Raw genomic sequence first — 19,129 nt, forward strand, 5'->3', positions numbered from 1 at the left:
TGTCAGGGTATAAGAAAGTGTGGGCAATAGGAAGCCCAAATGAACCGTCTCCTCCCATCACCCAAAGTCCATCTCCAGAACTAACCACAAGGCTAAGGTTCACATTCCTGTATATTGTGTTTTGAAGGCCAGGGAGTAACACGTTCTCCTTAGGGCTCTGTGTTCACATTAGTCCCTCCATCTACTGTTGGAGAGGAATCTAATGAAAGATCTCCCACTTTGGGCCTATGATTTTTAACTGTATCTGGTCTGGAAAAGAACACATGGCACAGGAAGTAATGCGATTAGAGTATGGTGGTACAGATAAACAACAAGCATTAAAGTAAGTGAGTAAATCTTAGGAAAAAAAGAATAAATGAAAAATGGTTAAAATTTGTCAAAGGAGTTTATATAAATGTTAATACTGGAATTTTATTATGACCACAGCAATTACGTTGATTGCAACATCAATAGAACAGAATTATGATTATCATCAGTATATTCAAAGTAATGAACATTGTATCTATAGCTGTATAACTGCATGGTTTTCTATTTAAATATCACTCCTGCCCACAACACTTTGTAGTCGATCTGAGACAATAAGGAACAACAGAGAAAGGGTCCCCTCCTGCCTTCGTAAAACTTACTGTTATTGGATGCAGGGCTGGATGGAGAAGGATGCTCCTTGTTAGTGTTAACATGATAACTGAGACGCTAATGGAAAAAATGCCAGCTCTCAGGATGCAATTTGTGCGAAATTTGCATGATTATCATTGCACTTGAAGAGGATCAGGACTTTATTCATTGTTAGAACTAACTTCATTCATAGCCAATAACATTAACCTAATAAGGCTCAGCAATTATTCCTATATAATTTTCCATTCCTGCCTCATAGATATAAGTGAATTAAAGAGTTTAACCCAAGATTAGCTTAGTGTCTGGGGGTTACAACAAGACCAATATCTGTGCTTTAATCCAAAAAACATTGACTTCTCAGTCGCCCTACATGTCTCATATCAGTTAATGTGTGAAAATCGCCAAGCTCTGCCATCTTGTCAGTCAGGGACCCTTGTTCTGGAGCTTCCACTACCTTGCAGCTGCAGCGTCAAAATAGTCAAAGAAAGAACAAGATAGATAACAGGACAGGAGAGTATTTATAGGAACAGAAAGTGTTTCAGTTCTGCTTTTGATTGATAGTGTAAAAAGGACCAAACATTCCCAAAGAAAGTGAGGAAAAGTGAACAATTATGGAGGTGTGAGTGTTACTCAGAGAGAGACTACACTTGAACACCACCGTCTGTTCACCTCCATGCTCTTCCTGCTCTTAGTTGCTGGTAACACGGCACTGAAATAGTTGTACCACCATGAACTCTGGAAGACTTCCCCTTCTGGCCTGCCTAGACAAGGAACAGAAACTGGTAATTACCTGGTGGAACTCTAAGATTCAATGATGTGGAAAACTTTGTCAATAAGCTCACACTGAAAACCCCCCGCCCCCCCCCCCCTTTATTTTTATTGTTAGGACCATTCATGAGGACAACTGCTAACACTCGCAGTAGCAGTATCAGCTTAAATTCACTGGCCTTTATCACTGATTATCTTCCCTGGCACAATCTGCTTTACAAAGAGTAGGTACCCAGATTTTTTGGATCCTTATTTTATCCCTAGTAACTTGTTTAGGGACCTGAATGTAAGATAAGCTGAAGTAATAATTATAGGATTGAATTAAAATTCTGAGTATTCAGGCAAGCTGTCCAATGTATCATTGGAATTCACATTGTTCTCATTCAAATATTCTTGCTGGAGGAAATTGAGATGGGAAAAAGAAAAAAAGCAATTGAGTACCTCCTTGGTACTTGGTCTAGAACACACTGAAGCATTACCCTCCCCCAGTGTCCTGCAGTGACTCGTTGTTTAACTTTCTGTTGTGCTTTAAAAAGGTTTCATTTCCACTCCCAACAACTTAACTTTCATTTCTCATTCACTTCCTGTGGGGCTACTCCTCTGCAGAGAGCTGGTCTCTGGCTTGGTGAGTGAATCTTGACCTGACCACCTGATCTACACTTCCCCTGAAGGTGTGTGGGGGCAGTTTCTGAGGCTTTGGGGTAACAGATTGAATGTGTTTGGGAGAGTTAAATTGTGGTTCTGAAGCTGCTCTGCTAAAGTGGCAGAAGAGGGGAGCATTGAGACTCAAGGAAGAGTGACCTTTAAAGAAGGGACGTTTAAAAAAGCAAAGAGTCTTGTTTATTTCTTAGAGAGACCAGTTTTTCTTGAGGCTGAGTCACCCTCATCTTCTTCCTATTCCTTAGTTTTGACTTTCTGCCTTGCCAGTTCAGCCAGAATACTCTTTTTTGCACAGGCAGAAAATCCCTTCCTCCTTTTATCCAGGGAAGCCTGTGAGATGGAGCCCTGTTTTCCTCTTCATAAAGCCGAAGCTCCTGCTGAGGGCTAGCAGAGATGAGAGCCCTTACCTGGGCACATGTGGGAGGGATGGGATGTTAGGGGCTCTGCAAGGGATCAGATCCTTTTGAAGCTGATCCTGTTATTCTTGTCCCAGTAACTTCCAGGAAGCTGTGCACAACCTTCCCAATAAATGACCAGCTCTTTGGCTGGCCTGAAGGGAGCGGCTGGATGATCACGTTGTTGCCCATGTGTGTAGCTCCCCTGTGGTCACTTGTCTTCTGGAGGTCCAATTTGTTCCCCTCTGAGTGCCACAGCTTACTCTTACTTCAGGTAACCCCATGCCCCTCTGGTATCCTCTCATGATTTAGAAGTTGTTTTGTTTTTTTATCATCAGACAGACCCTTCCGTTGTTTATTACGCAACCCCTTACTCAATTTTCCCATGCACAGATCTAAGGAAAGGAGTTGGGAATTTCTCAGAACGAACTCCATCTTAAGCTCACCTTTGAGCACTGTGTACCGTGATCTCTGTTACATATATTTTGATGTATACTTACCTTTTCTACCCCTTTTCAGGGGTCATGAGTCTGTGCCGTATAGGACTAGGTTCATATGTGGCATATATTCACTGTCTACTCAGGAGCTAATACACAGCCCAAAAAACTGGAGAAGATGGAATTAAAAATTTTTTGAACACTTATTATTAAATTCGTAAGAAAACCATACAGCTGTGGTAAAATCTGTATTAACATCTATTGAACACACAATAAATATTAAGTACCTACCAAACATATTCCGAGTCAGGAGAAAGAAAGTAAACAAACAGTAAAAGAGTAAGATAGTCTGAAGCAAGATGAAGAAATGTAAATAAAGACGTAGAAACGATAATAAACCAATAGGTCAATAATAGAGCAAGATATCTATAGTTCCCTGGTAAAGGGCTTTCCCATTTTAAATAGATTTCAGATTGCATCTCAGTGTGGGAAGGTGATTTTGAACAGAGTCTTCAATGAAATGACGGATTTTTGTCCTGAGCAATTAAGGTGGCCAGTGTGGGTTGGGGTGAAGTTGGGCTCAGAGGTGAGGCAGTAGGAGGGGATGTGTAATGTAGATTTAACTAGACCATGCTAAAGATCGACTCACTGATAACATACATTTGAAGAGAGGAGTGACATAATTGATCTATACTTTTAAAAAATCACTGTGGCCAATGGTGTGAGAAATGATGACAGCAGACTATATGAGACCACTAACAGTTTCAAGAGGACTAATGGGGAAACTATTCCTGGATCCAAGTAAAGCACCTAGTTGGATTGGACCTAAGTGAAGGGAGTGCTATAGGATTTTCTGATGAACTGACTGTGAGAGAAGGGCTGAGACTAGGGGTAGCTTTATGAAGACTGCTTCTGTTACAAAACGACTTCTTTGAAACAAATTGACTTGAGAGCTGGAGCTCTTGGGGCTCGTTCATTAATGTGATGCAGATTAAACCCTGGAGTCTCAGGGGTAGTAGAAGAGGGAGCGCTGAACATAGAGGAATGGGGAGAAGTTGCAATGTTTCTGAGTTCCCCAGGTCTGGATGCCAAAAAGTTTCATCATCCCATTGGCAGTTTCTGACCCAGGGAAAAAGGGAAGTTTCAAGGATGTTGACTGAAACCCTCATAGAATTTTCTCCCCATTGTGGAGACATTTTCATTTTTCTTGTCTGAACTGTACAGATACAGAAAGCTTCTGTGCAGACGACCAGCGTATAGTGAGAAAGGAAACTCAGGACTGAGTTGACCTTTACCTTACTCTGTAAAAACACCTACACTACCATCTCCAAAAGGTAGCATAGGTGTACCTCTACCTGTATGTCTGTTTATCTTAAGTGGGTAGGGTTTCAATTGTGTAATGCTCCTTCAATAATAGACTAAAATGAATGGACAAAGCAAAAATAAGCACTTGTGTTAGTTTTCTGGGGCTGCCATGAATAACGTACCGCAAACTAGTGGCTTAACTGAAATTTGTATTCACACAGTCCTGAAGGCCAGAAATATAACATGAGTGGTGTTGGCAGGGTTGGTTCCTGTCAGGACTGTAAGGGAAGGATTTGTTCCTTGCCTCTCTGTTGTGTTCTGATGGTGCTGGCAATCACTGGAGTTCCTTGGTGTATAGTTTCATGACCGTGATCTCTGCTTTTATCTTCATATGGTATTCTGTATGTGTTCATGTCTATCTGTGTACAAATTTCCCCTTTTCATAACACAGAGTCATGTTGGATTATGTCCCACCCTAATGACTTCATTTTAACACGCTCATCTGCAAAGACCCTATTTCCAATAAAGTTACCTTCACGCATCCTGGGAGTAGGACTTCAACAACTTTTCACAGGATGCAATTCATCACATGACAGCACTCAACGTGTTTGAAATGGGACAGACTTTCTCTCTCCACTATGTGTTGAAACCTCTATGTTGAAACTTGTCTTCCACGACTGACAGATGCCTCCCTGGAACTTAAGTTGCTCAGGTCTGTGTCATGTGTGTGATCCTAAGTATATGAACCCCTCTCTTCCTCCCTAAAAACAGAAATATTCAGGTGCCTATTGACATCTTGCCTTATGTCCAGGTCAAAGGAAAGGCCCAACATCTATTAAACACAAGACTCCGCAGAACCTCAAAATTGGTCTTGATGTCTCCATTTCTAGAGCCCCATTGCACTGGGTATCAATTTAGTTCTTGCATCATCTACCTCTGATTGTCGTTGGTTAAATCAGTGTATTAGTGGAGCGAACTTTGAATGGGGGTCCTGAGGATGACACGTTCACCCCAATTCTACCTATGACAAAAGAATGATCTCTGTAAGTAATCTATTCTATTGACATATCTGGTAAAGGGAGTACTCTTATTTGTCAAAAAATTTAACATGAGAAATAAATAGGTCAAGGTGATCTCTAAATCATAACAGCTTATAAAATTGTTAGTGATAAAATGACTTTCACATTGTGGTCCTTGCTGTGTGTAGGTGTCTCGGGGGAATGAGTTTGAGGGCATGAAAAGTCTCTGTGTGGGACAGGTGTGTTAGGAGGTAAACACGTCTCAGCTATTTGAGAACTCATTTTTTAAAAAATATAGATAGATATTTATTAAACTTATTGGGGTGACACTGGTTAGTAAAATTGTATATGTTTCAAGTGTAAATTTCTATAATACACCATCTATATATTGCATTATGTGTTCACCACCCAGAGTCATGGAGAACGGTTAATTGATAGAAAAAAACATGAAAAACTGATAAGAAAAGTAGTCATCCATGGAGAGAGGAGGAAGTTCTAGTTTTATATATTCATCAAACAGTGTGTTCCTGTGTGTGATACAATGTTCTAGGTACTGACGATACATCAGTGAACAAAACATTGCCTGATCTATGCATGCATTACTTTTCAGAAAGAAGAGGGAGACAGTTAAAGAAACATATTATATATTATGTAGTAAAAACAAGAAAAAGATAGCAAATATATAGGAAGTAATAGTATTTGCAGTTTTGCTACAGATAAATAAGAGCAAGTCTTTCCGGTAAAAAGACATGTATAGGGGAGACTGAGTAAAATGTAAGAGTGAGTCATGCTGACGTCAGGGAGCTGATCAGTCCATGCAGAGAGATACGCCACTGCAAAGTTTCTGAGGCAGCAGTGGTTTTTGTCCTTTTAATAACAAGAATATATTTTTTTGCATGGGAAAGAAAGGCAAGAGAGACAAACCTCAATGACAGCAAAGTGAAAGAATTCAGACTCAAAAAACCATATATTGTGATTTCACTTTTATGAATTAATCAGAAAAAGCAAACCACTAAAAACACAAGGGGATTAATCGATGCCTGAGGCTCAGCGTCAGACGGGGGGTGACTGTTAACGGCATTAGGTTTGTTTTCAAGAAATAAAAATGTTCTCAAATTGGATTTTGGTGTTAGGTATACCATTCCATAAATTTACTAGAAATTATTGTACTCTTAAAATGAATACATGGGATGTAAATATAACTCATGAAACTGTTAAATAAAGGGAAATCAAGCAAATGGCAGCGTAGGATCATTCTATGCAGAGAGAAGAGCAAGTGCAAAAGCCTGGGGCCACAGAGGGGTTAGCACATTTAACATGGAGGATATGTTTTGAGGTGGGGAAGAAAAGGCAAGACTAACGATGGGTTGCACAAAGCTCTTGGTAGGAAGGGCCTCAATTTGTCTTTCTCTCCAGTAGAAGGAGAGAAAATAGCAATCATTGCCTGGACAGGGTGAAATTTCTTATGTGACAAATCAAGAGAAAAGTATTTGAAATTATTACAAAGAGCCCTTTTCATTCTATACTGACCTACTCTTCTTCTCTCTTTTCCTTTCTTTATTGAATATTAATGTTCTCACCAGTTCTAATTCTCTGCACAATCAGTATCCTTCCTATTTCTCCCTTTCTTATCCTGCCCCGTTCATTATCCGCAGCCCTGCAGGAGTTTGTGAGCAAAAGGAGCCTTGGGCATCAGAACAGGAAGAAGTCAGGGGAGCAAGGCAATGGAGTTTTCAGCACAGATGAACATACAAGAGGAGCTGACCTGCCCCCTCTGCCGGGATCTTCTGACAGAACCCATGAGCCTGGGCTGTGGCCACAGCTTCTGCCAAGCTTGCATCACTGCAAACTACAAGGAGCCTTTGTTCGCCCTAGGAGGGGAACACCACTGCCCTGTGTGCCAGAGCAGATACCAGCCTTACAACCTCCAGCCTAATTGGAAACTGGCCAACATACGGAATAAACTCAATGAGGTCAACGCAAGTTCACACCAGTGGCAGGGGGAAAATATCTGTGAGCACCATGGGGAAAGTCGCCTTATCTTCTGTAAGGAGGATGGGAAGTCCATTTGCAAGCTTTGTGTGCTGTCTCTGGAGCACCAAGGTCACCAAACATTCCCCATTGAAGAAGTGGTCAAGGAATGTCAGGTAGGTCCCAGAGTGGAGGACCATTGGGCAGAATGGTATCTGAAGTGAAATCTTCACTTTTTAAATCGTATTTATTCAGCTTGTTATCATAGAACTGAGCCCTGCATTCTCTTTTCATACCCTTGGCTACACTTCTGAGAGCTGAGGGACATTTCTGTGCATTCTTTCATTTTCTTCAAGAATAAACTTAGACTACAAAATTTCAGCAAACAGAAGTTGTTTGAGTGAGAGTTGCTTCCCAAGATGAGTTCTGATTGCAGAACACGGTTGGTTAGATGTGGGAAAGGAAAGGACTTTTCTTGCTGCAGGAGCAGGTCTTCCTCTAGGAAGAGAAGTGCAGGCTACTCTTCGTAAAGGGATGGAAACTTCCATCACCCAGGGATAAAGATTTTTGTCTACGTTCTCGGTTCTAATTGCCAGTATCATTTCTGTGAACTCTAGTCTCTCCTGAGATGAGCCTAATTTCTTCCCTATTTATCCTCTAATCAGGTGCAGAGAAAGCTCATAGTTTGACTTTGGTGATTCCTTTCTCACAGGAGAAGCTACAGGAAGCTCTGAAGAAGCTGACAGACGAGGAGCAGGAAGCTGAGAAGTTAGAAGCTAACATCAGTGAAGAGAGAGCTGCCTGGAAGGTAGGAAGAGATTGTTCCTGAGGAAGTTCTGAGATAGGAAATTGGGCAGCACCTTGGTCCAATCACAAAAAGGCCCCTTCCTCCTTGTTACCTCAGAATTCGTGAGTCCAGAGGACATTTGATTAGTCCTCATTCCATCCCTCTCCTGTTGAGGGCTGGGAGCTGGAGAGTACACCAAGTGAAACCAACTATTTGGAGGCAAAGGCTTAGAGGGAAGCAATGTGAAAATGACTAATGAATCCCATGTCCCATTTCCGTCACTAAGTTTCAGGCTCAGATACTTTCAGAACACACACTGAGGAAGGCCCAGGATTCCCCGTTTAGGAGTTACAGGTGGAAGAGTTTCATATACAGTGTGGCATGACTATCCAGGACAAGTGTCTGCAATTCAGACTTCATCAGGAAATCACATTGTGTCTACTGGTTGGCCTTGACGAAGTAGACTTGAATGAATTGCTTTGGGAGGAGCTAAAGGGAAAATAGTAGGAAAAATGGTTTTCCCAGGAACTGCTGACTTGCTTTCAACTCCCGTCCCTCTGAGAACTGCCTGAGGAAAATAGGTTTTGGCTCATGAAAGCTAGACAGACTGACTGTGTCTTTCTCTTCTCATCCCCAAAGAATCATATGGAGATTGAGAGACAGAGGATTTTGGAAGGGTTTGATGAAATGAGAGGCATCTTGGACAGGGAGGAGTGGATGGAGCTGCAAAAGCTGGAGGAAGATGAAGTGCATGTGCGGGAAAACTTGGCAGCGGCTGAAGACCAGGTAGCCCAGCAGAGGCAGTACGTGAGCGAGCTCATCTTGTATCTCCAGCGTCAGATATGGGGATCGTCACTAGACACGCTGCAGGTAAGGCCTTTGAGAAGCGCCTACATTTGAGATCTGGGGAAAACACAGAGACAAAGTTTCCTGTCCTTCTGGATCCCTGCACTTTATTCCTCATTGAAAATTTCCTTTGCCTCTCAAGTACCCCTTCTCTGTCATTCATATCAGGGATCATAGGAATAATTCAATGTACAAATGGCAAGGAGAATTTCTATTATTATTATTCTATGAAAAGCTGTTGAAATATTTGGAGAGAAGATTCTTTATAGGCTCCCATTCTCTGTGATCTGGCACTTGTAAGGGATCTCTTCACTAAGCTTAAAGAAACAACTCAAAGCTCTGTTTATGTTTGATTTTGTTTGTGTTTTATGAGGGGTGGCAAATGTAATGTTAGACTGTGTAATACCGAGGTGAGGGATGAGCATGTATGATTATGAGTGTGTGCTTCTGTGTTTGTGTGTGTGTGTGTTTGTGACCGCTAGAGAAGGATGTGGGAAGAAACCTGCAGAGACTTGATGGAGGGATTGTACCTAGTATGAATGTTAAATTATTTTTTCTAGGAATTAATTGCATGACTGTGATCTTAAGCTATAAAATATGTTAGGAAATTCAGGAAATTTCAGAATTTCTCCGCTTGAGTTCTTGCCATTCTCCTTTGCTAGCTAAACAAAAATTTCTTAACTTTGGTTCCAATACTGAAATAACCATTTTCTACCTGCTAGATCTTAACTTCTGCCTTTAAAAAAACCCCGTATTTCTTGAGGTGTAAGTTACATATAAAATCTACCCATTGTAAGTACACATTTCAAAGATTTTTAGTAAATTTATTGAGTTGTTAAACCATGAACAAATTCAGTTCAACATTCTTTGAAAAGACTCTCCCTCTCTCCACTGAATTATTTTGGAACCTTTGTCAAACATCAATTTTCTCTAAATGTAGGATATATTTCTGGATTATCAATCTGTTACATTACCTTGTACGTTTATTCTTGCTCTAATACTCTAAGCCTTTTTTTCTTTTTTTTATTGGGGAAGGGGAACAGGACCTTATGGGGAACAGTGTGTACTTCCAGGACTTTTCCAAGTCAAGTTGTTGTCCTTTCAGTCTCAGTTGTGGAGGGTGTATCTCAGCTCCAGATCCAGTTGCCGTTGTTAGTTGCAGGGGTCGCAGCCCACCATCCATTGTGGGAGTCGAGGAGTTGAACTGGCAACCTTGTGGTTGAGAGCCGGTGCTCCAACCAACTGAGCCATCTTGCCACCTGGGAGCTGAGCGGCAGCTCTTTGACTTCATTCTAGTTGCAGAAGGTACCTCTCGCTGGCCTAGGTTGGCCAGAGCTCGCGCTCTAAACAAGTCACCCATCTGCCCGATACTCAAGCTTTTGATTACTGTGCCTTCATAGAAAATTTTGAAATTGGGCAGTGTGATCTTCCACATTTGTGTTCGTTTTCTAAATTGAAACAGTTTTATTTCATAACAATTCTATTCTAAGCCTGTTGTTCTCTATGGAGACCATTTTAACCACCGCCCCTCAAGGAAGATTTGGCGAATTCTACTGCCATCTAGTGGTATGTAGGCATAGGTGCTGCTACAACGCACAAGGCAGACTCTAGGACAAAAAATTATCTGAGCCAGTATGCCAGTAGTGCCAGAGCTGAGGAACACTCTCCTAGGTCCATCGAATTTTGTATGAAAAATTTTGGATATCTTCTTAGTTTTTTTTTAAAGACTTGTTGAAATTTTGATAGGCATAATAATATAGAATTAAACAATAATTTGAGGAGTACTGCTATCTTAATATAAAATCTCTTAATTTGTTTAGGTAGTCTAAATTCTAACAGCAATATTTTGTAGTTTCTAGCTCAAAAGTCCTTTACTGATTTTCTAAGTATTTCAGTTGATTCTTTTTTATTCTATTATAAATAAATATCAATTTCATATTGGATTTTGCATTAGTAATAATAAAAAATGCAATAAATGTTAATTGATCTAGTATACCACATACACCTTTGTTAGGTTTTAGTTGTGTGTGTGTGTGTGTGTGTGTGTGTGTGTTTATTCCTTGAGATTTTCTACATAACGAATCATGCTATCTGTAAATAAATACAACTGTACTTATTTTCCAATCTAGACATTTAAATCTTTCATTTTCCCCTCTTTTTTCTTTTCCTTACTTTTCTTTTTCAAGTATTCCTCATATGATCTAACCAATTCTTATTTTGCTCTCTTCATCTTTCTCTATTTTATGTTTATGAATATGACATTTTTGTCATTCAAAACTAGGCAGGTAGAAATAATGCTTGGTCATTCAGGGATAACCAAGTGAAACCTGAGAATGACACTAACTCAGGAGAAGTACAAGCTCAGAAACAGCACACTAAGGTCGTCATTTGAGTTCAACAGACCGGTTATTCCTGGCGCCAGATAAATTACTGAATATTTTATTTATTCTGTTGGGCACAGTCCAGCCCATCTTTTCTACCAAGCCTTTTTTATTTTGTATTTGGTCATTGGAAATAAACACAAAACTGAGTAATTTGTAAAGTATTCCCTGTATTTGTTGGGCTACAAATGAAAGGTGTGAGTGAGGCAGTTCTTACACAATCATTTAGTCTACGCCGAGATTCAGAGTTTGTTTTTAATTTCAAGCTTGAATTCTTGATGACTTTGCATATTGTTGTTTGTTTAGCTTTTAGTAATGAGCTATAGGACAGTGAAATTTCAACTACAGTTGCTAAGGAGAAACTCCCTCCATTTTGCTATGAAATCCAGGTTTTCTACTCCAAGCTAAACATAGTGCCAGCAAAGACAGAGGATGAAAGCAAAGTATGACTTATGATTGGGATGAGAAAGAGCTAGAGACTGAGGAATCAGACATAGAAAGGTCGAAGGGCAAACTTCCTACCTGGATATAGTACAAAACAACACTTTAGATGTCTATTCATTGGAATGCAGATTAGGAATAGGGGCCAATTGCCCATTTTGAATTAACTCTGTGATAATGTCCAAATGTTAACAAATAAACTAAACTCTGTTAAAAAAAAATAAGGCAAATACTGCTATGATGGGGAAAAGAAGGTAGCTAAAAGAAGTTGAAGGTATGGATTAGACTGTCTTAATACGATACTGGAATTCAGGGTAAGATAAAGTTTTGAGTCAGTGACAGAGTGGATATTGATACCATTCTGGGCAATGGAATGTGAATAGTTGGGAAACAGTACGTTGCATTTTAGGCCTTCTCTGCTGCTGGTTCCTGTGACTTATTTCATACTTCAAAATTGATGAGGTCCTCTATGAGTAGTGTGTAGGAGTATAAAGTGAGTAGAGGGAGGTCAGAGAAATGTTTGCTTCAAGTGCTAGTTTGCTTGTTCCTGCAGCAAAAGAAAGTATATTTCTTGAGGACCATAATTATTAATTATTCATCTTTGATTCCCCAGTGCCTGGAATGATGTCTGACAAATGGAAGATTTCAACTTTATTTGTCTCTAGAATAAATAAAAGCATACAAGTTAAGGAGGTCTTCTCATGAATGTATATTAAAGAAATAGTAGGTCTCTTCTCTTCTTTTAAATATGTTCCATCTCTAGATCCTTGGAGCATTTTTGTCACATCCTCACATGAGTCTTCTAGGATGGTGGGTCTGGGTCTTACCTCTACATTTTGTCTGCCGTACTCTGACCATCTATTTATTCACATCCTATCAAGAGATAGTAGGGGTGTGAGGAGGAAGGTGATAAAACTTCGTAAGGTAGGAGGGATTATCACCCTTTCGAGGATTGCCAGACCAAACATGGATATGTAGTTAAATTTGAATTTCAGATAAATGACACATTATTTTTCAGTAGTAGAGTATCTCAAATATTGTAGTGGTCACGCTAATTCTAAAACATATTTGTTATTGATTCAAAATTAAATTTTAACCTGCCAATTTTATTTTCTCAATCTGGCAACCTTCTACTTGACTCATGTTTTCTCTTTTCTCCCCAGGATGTGATTAACGTCATAAGAAGGTATGTATGCGAGACCAGGTACGGTCCTTTTTGTGTGTGTGAAGACAGAATGATAGCCATAAGAGTTATCTTGGAATGAATCTGGGCTTTTAAAAATTGACAGACATGGGAAATTTGAGCATTACCCCACTGTTTCCAATTGCTTATCACAGATGAAACTGTTTAATGGTAGGAAATTTGGGTGGTGGGAGGTCACAGAGTTAGAGTCAATAGAAGCATTAAAAATTAGGGGTTGCAGTATCAGACCTCCATGACTTCAATCATTCTAGTCAAACCTTAGTCTCTACCTCAGCTTTTATTTCTATAATACTTTATAGATGTCTGTCTTGTCACAGGAAGGATCTTGTTCTCTTTATCTGCCAGGCCCCCAAATTTTCCCGGAGGGCATCTCCTTTACATTTTTTTCCCTCCCTGCGGATGGAAGAAACAAGGTCTTTCCAGGTGGTGTTCTTTGGATTTCTAAGTAAATTAAATAAATAGATAAATAAATAAATAAATAAATAAATAAATAAATAAATAAAATAAAATAAACTGATGTCTTGGCAAATAGTGGCTTTGGTCCTGGTGCCAATAATTAATCTCTTTTTGCTTACATACTTACAGCTTGTAGGGAAAATGCCTTTCTCTGGGTAACGTTGCCTACCCACACAGTCTTCCCAAGCACATGAAATTCAGACCACTATTAATTTGGATAGCCTTTCCCATTTTTGTAATGTTTCCCCAGGTAATGTGCCCTCATGTTAGTCTCAGCATCTGTACTGGCGTGAAAGGCTTTGGAGACTGTTGAGACTTCAGTACAGGAGCCCCACACTTGATAACCTAAAACTCTCAGTAGCCATGTTCTAGAGACTCTCCACTGAATGCCAATCTGTCTGGGAACCCACATCTCTGTCCCATCCCTGGAAAACCACTGAGATGGCAGTGACTTCTCTAGAGGCATCAAACACCTTTCATAGGTACCATTACTTCATCTAATATTGTATTATTTTTAAGAGCTTGAGAGCATGGGGTTTATTTTTCCATTTTAAAAGGAAGAGCCCGAGCTTCTTTGAAGAGAAGATCTTCCCAAGGTCACACAGAGGGTAAATAGAAAGTTAAACATGAGGACATTTCTTCTGGTTGCACGTTCAGGGCTCTCGCCTCTCCCTTCCTCAGGCTCTTCAGTGAAGAGGATTCGAGTGCGTCAATAAAATGAAAGGTGAGGGAGACAGTGGTCTTGTAGAGACACAAGGTCAGAGTGTGGATGGTCAATTTTTGTCTTTCTAGGAGTGAGACCTGGACCTGGAAGAAGCCAAAAATTGTTCCCAAGAAACTGAAGAGTGCATTCCAAGCTCCAGATCTGAGCAGGATACTACAAGAGTTTAAAGGTGAGGAGAGCCAGGGGAGGGTGTGAACATAGGGTTCTTATAGTATCAGAGCAAAATGAGGCAGTGGATGTTGTTTCTAAGTGAGGACAGAAGACAGGAGGTAGGCCTGATAAGGAGAGATACATACCCTATGCTGAAGATGTGATCATACCTAAGGGGGAATGGCCAGGTGTCCTCTCATTCACCAGTTGATAGCCTCACAGGGCTCCCCTCCTTTCTCCCCACTAGAGAGAAAAGATAAGTGTCAGTGTTTCCTCCTTTCTTCTAACAACATCATTGAAATTTTTGTCATTTCAGGCCTGACAGAAGTCCAAAACTACTGGGGTAAGAAGAAGTTACAGCGTCTTCAAATCACCATGTTTTCAAACATGGCGTTTTCAAAATCACCCTTTTCAGAAGTGTCCCATGATCTTAGTTTCATGTGTCCCGCCCAAACACGCATACATTTAAGAGTTCCTAAGTGTTCTACTCATCTCTGACCCTTTAACTCGAGCTCCTCCCAGTCAATTCCCAATATCCTCCTCACAGTGTCACAAAACATACAAAATTGTTTTGTCCTGTATAATTTACGTAACTGTGTAATTTTTCCTGCAGTGGACTTCATGCTGAATCCAGTGAACGCTCTTTCGGGTGTTGTCGTTTCTGCAGATCACAGACAAGTGACAGTCGGGAACAGTTTTATGTTTAGAAATGTATATCCATGCAACTTTTCTGCTTTTGATGTCTTGGGTTGCCAAAATTTCTCCTCAGGGAAATATTACTGGGAAGTAGATGTGTCTCAGAAGATAGCCTGGATCCTGGGGGTATACAGTAATATAAGTAACCTCAATAGAAAAAGGAGCTCTGGGTTTCTTTTTAACCCACACGTAAATTATCAAAATGTTTACTACAGATTCAGACCTGAAAATGGCTACTGGGTTGTAGGATTACAGAATGAATCTGAGTACAATGCCTTTGAGGACTCTTCCACCTCTGATCCCAAGGTCTTGACTCTTTCCATGGCTGTGCCTCCCTGTCGTGTTGGGGTTTTCCTAGACTATGAAGCAGGCACTGTCTCATTTTTTAATGTCACAAACCATGGGTCACTCATCTACAAATTCTCTAAATGTCGCTTTTCTCAGACTGCTTATCCGTATTTCAATCCTTGGAACTGTCCAGCTCCCATGACTCTGTGCCAGCCAAACTCCTGAACCTTCTCATTCCCTCACCCACTTGTAGTGCCCCTTGTCCTAAGTGTCATCTCCTGCATCTGAGCTCATCTGTACCATTCATAACATCTCTTTCTTGCTGTCTCCCTTTAGAACTTTCACGCATCCTTGGGATGCACACTCTTTCTGGTTTGAGTTAGGAGAGGACCTTATTTACCCATTTTTGTTTTCTCAAAGAAAGACATCAGAGTCCCTCCTAAAGACAGAGCTGTATTGGTATAGTAGCATCTGTGCACTTCCATTTATCCGTATTTTCCTTTATCACTGACCTGATGAGACATGGCAAAACCTGTCTTCCACCATCCATGATCCTAAGACAGTTCATAATAATCCCTATCCACCACCAACACTAAGGAGTCTTTGAGTGTACGTCTGCTTTTGCCTAAGATATAGCATGTTCATTAGAGAGTCAAGAAAAGAAAAACAAAAATAATATATGTACCCAGAGTGAAAATTCTGTGTTCAAGTGTTTGAGTTCAAATCCTCTTTTATAAGCTATGTAATGATGAATGCATTCTGGGTTTCTTTTTCCCAAAATAGAAATTGAGCTTTAAAACTGTGCCCAACTCTTTTTTTTTTTCTATTTATTTTTAAAATTTATTGGGGTGACAATTGTTAGTAAAATTACATAGATTTCAGGTGTACAATTCTGTATTACATCATCTGCAAATCCCATTGTGTGTTCACCATCCAGAGTCAGTTCTCCTTCCATCACCATATATTTGATCCCTCTTATCCTCATCTCCCACCCCCCACCCTCCTTACCCTCTGGTAACCACTAAACTATTGTCTGTGTCTATGAATTTCTGTTTCTCATTTGTTTGTCTTCTTCTTTTGTTGTTTTTTCTTTTATATACCACATATCAGTGAAATCATATGGTTCTCTGCTTTTTCTGTCTGTGTGCCTAGCTCTTAAGATCAATGTCTGCAACTGTCACTCAATATAAAGTACTTACTCAAGTGTCTTGCACAATATAATAAATATTTGCTGTATTGATTCCTGAAAAGTATAAGCTGTGTCAGTGTCCTATACAGCAGATTCGTGCCCTTGAGAGGAACAGTAAATGATTTTACTAAAGTCTCATTTTTTGAGTTCCCAGGCGCTGTTGTCAAGACCACTCCAGTTTCAGCTTTGTTTTATAGAACTTTTAAAACTGAGGCTGGAACTGTTTTCAGGCCCTTGTTTCGGGAATGGGTTAGAAAACTGCAACAGTATGAGTTTCCAAAATCTGACCAGCAGAGGGAGCCATGTCTTACGAAGAGCAGCCTTTTGGTGTTCAGGACTTTACCTTGAGTATATATACCACCATAATACACACACCATTTCACACACTTTCTTTTTTAATCATTTTCAAATTATGATGAGGAATAGACTTACTCAGAATAGCCAAGGGACAAACTTTTCTTAGACAAGCATACATTATAAATTAGGGCCAATCAATGCATAGAGCCCATATCGAGATATCGAGGGGTCATAACTGATCTCGGGAATGAGAAAGAAAGTACTTGGCCTGGGAAAGTTAGGCAGATACACACATAGACATTCATAGTTACACACATAAATTATGTGTATAAATATATGTAGAGAGAGTATATTTATCCCAGTTAATCTTGAAAAATATAAGAAGAAACAATTCCTATCAGATAGTTAAACGTATATATAAACTTATGAGGTGTTCCCAATATCCCACAGCTAATGAATGGAGGAGGCAGGATTAGAACTGGGTCTGTGTTTCTCTAGCACAGGTGCCCTTTCTGCAGTGCACTCCTCCCAAAAAAGTAAGAGCCAGATACCCCAGGATGTGGGTTAGGAGGGAGAATCCAGGAGATGTAATCTGCAGAAGGAGCCAGGAGCATCATGGGAAAATATTAGGTGTCAAAAGGTATAGACTGATGTGTTCAATCCATGTAGCCATTAGTGATATAGGAGCAGCTCATGGTATTGGCTGGAACCATGTTGAGCTTCTTCGTGATCAAGGAGCTCTTGCAGGTGTCGCACAGGTGAATATTGGGGACGGTTAAGAGCCTGAACTATGAAATGAGATAGAATATCATTATCATGATGTTGCTATTCACTGGACCTTATTAAATAAAATGTAGTTGGATTAACTTTCTCATCAGAAATAAACATACTAGAACTTACCTGATAGGGATACGGGGGAATTAAATAATAGAATGTTTGCAATAACTTCCTCATTTCCTACCACTTAAATACTGATCCAGATTGGTGTTAAATAATTTTCACTGTGATTTTAATAATGAATGTTAATAATGAATATTTGTACTTCAAATATTAATACCTTTGTTAGGGTTGAAATAGAATAAGTTGATTAAGTAATCACCGATGATTTTTAAATTTCATCTTTTTGTAAAATAAATAGTTGCTTTTTTAATCTTCAAATATATTTTATCTTATAGGTAAATCATTTTCTGAGTATGCAATTCTAGGTGGTTATTTATTTCTCTAAACATTCTTTTTGAATTTGTTATTTAATAGTCTACTATCAATTAAATTGTCCTTTTTGATTGTGGTAAAAACACTGACCATGAGATCCAACCTTGTAAATATTGAAGGTGTTGCAGTTCAACAGGTGTAAACTTTCAGGCATACAAGATGAATAAGTTCTATAGATATACTGGACAGCATTCTGCCTATAGTTAACTATATTGTTATTATGCACATAATAAATATTTCTTTATTATAAAAGAAAGTCTTATCTTCTTCATAGCTACCTAGTCTTTTATTTTAAGTACTGGAATGAATAGCCTCTTGAAGTGAATATACTAGATGAAAGTGGATTTGATGTTCTTGTCTATTTCCACAGTAATTCTCTTTCATTCGAGAGCCTGTCCTCTGTTTGCCCAGACAAATCTCCATTTTTCAGGTGCTGGTTCACATTATGACTTACAGTGATAGAGGCAGGGTCAGGAGTTCTGCATGAGCTCCCTCAGGTTTGGCATAAGTCAGTGTTTCCTTTTCCTGGTCAGCCTCTCTCTTTCCAGGGAGCTGGAAGGCTGCAGTTGTCCTCAGGAGTGAGTAAAGCCTGTTTTCCTCCAGGGAGGCAGCAGGGCGAATGCTGCAGCAATGAGTGTTCCTGCAGCACATGGTGTTGTCTCCATGCCTTCTGGCATTTTCATTTCCAACTCTTTCCCAAACTATTGATGAGCTGAGAAGCTGACAGAAAAAGAAATATTTGTCTACTTGACCAAACAGTGTCTTCTCGGGATTCTTGTCTTCGCAAGAAATTCTTCAGTTCTCCATTTCTGGGTGGCCTGTGGTGGGAGAGGGATTCTAAGATACATACATCCTCTCTCTCTCTCTCTCTCTCTCTCTCTCTCTCTCTCTCTCTCTCTCTCACACACACACACACACACACACACACACACACACACACTCCTCTCTCAGATACTGGGGGAACCTGATTCTTATCCATGTTCCCTTTGATTTCTGCTTTTCTGTCACCCTATTGCTGTGATGGCTGAGGCCATACGTCATTAAGAAAAACCTGTATTCTATGGTATTATACAACAGGTACTCTCCAAGGATGTCCATGGGTTTTTGTTCCCTGGAATTTCAAGTCTCCAATTCAGAATGTGAAACACGTTACGCAAAAAGTACTTGAGTTAGCAAACACAAGCGCCTTTGACTCACTACCTGAGGTAATTTCAGATTTGAGTAGCCATCCCCTCTCACATGACCTAATGTACCTTAGCTGGTGGATACAGCAAGAAGACATCTACCA

General features: G+C 39.9%; 1 protein-coding gene across 4 annotated transcripts; it reads left to right on the plus strand.

Moving 5' to 3' along the window:
- Positions 1-9: 9 nt before the first annotated feature.
- LOC109460422 (E3 ubiquitin-protein ligase TRIM22-like) lies at positions 10-18,097 on the plus strand. Of its 4 annotated transcripts, XM_074335892.2 has the most exons (9): positions 2,086-4,892; positions 4,992-5,223; positions 6,855-7,346; positions 7,883-7,978; positions 8,597-8,827; positions 12,789-12,811; positions 14,078-14,178; positions 14,476-14,502; positions 14,773-18,097. In XM_074335892.2, exons 3-9 carry the CDS (start codon positions 6,924-6,926, stop codon positions 15,366-15,368), a joined length of 1,497 nt encoding a protein of 498 aa, XP_074191993.2. In that variant the 5' UTR covers positions 2,086-4,892; positions 4,992-5,223; positions 6,855-6,923; the 3' UTR covers positions 15,369-18,097. The 4 variants fall into 4 exon arrangements, with proteins under 4 accessions (XP_074191991.2, XP_074191992.2, XP_074191993.2 ...); XM_074335890.2 differs by lacking the exons at positions 2,086-4,892; positions 4,992-5,223 and adding an exon at positions 10-2,054; XM_074335891.2 differs by lacking the exons at positions 2,086-4,892; positions 4,992-5,223 and adding an exon at positions 10-2,008.
- The last annotated feature ends 1,032 nt before the right edge of the window (positions 18,098-19,129 follow it).

This window comes from Rhinolophus sinicus, chromosome 14 (genome assembly GCF_057876585.1).
Source record: "Rhinolophus sinicus isolate RSI-liver-muscle chromosome 14, RSI-T2T, whole genome shotgun sequence".
NCBI classification, from domain to species: domain Eukaryota; kingdom Metazoa; phylum Chordata; class Mammalia; order Chiroptera; family Rhinolophidae; genus Rhinolophus; species Rhinolophus sinicus.

Bases quoted from the DNA above. Each gene is read 5' to 3' on its own strand.
- LOC109460422 (XM_074335890.2), top strand. From the start codon at position 6,924: ATGGAGTTTTCAGCACAGATGAACATACAAGAGGAGCTGACCTGCCCC. The intron at 7,979-8,596 runs GTAGGAAGAGAT...TCATCCCCAAAG, and splicing joins AAGAGAGAGCTGCCTGGAAG to AATCATATGGAGATTGAGAG. The intron at 8,828-12,788 runs GTAAGGCCTTTG...TTTTCTCCCCAG, and splicing joins CGTCACTAGACACGCTGCAG to GATGTGATTAACGTCATAAG.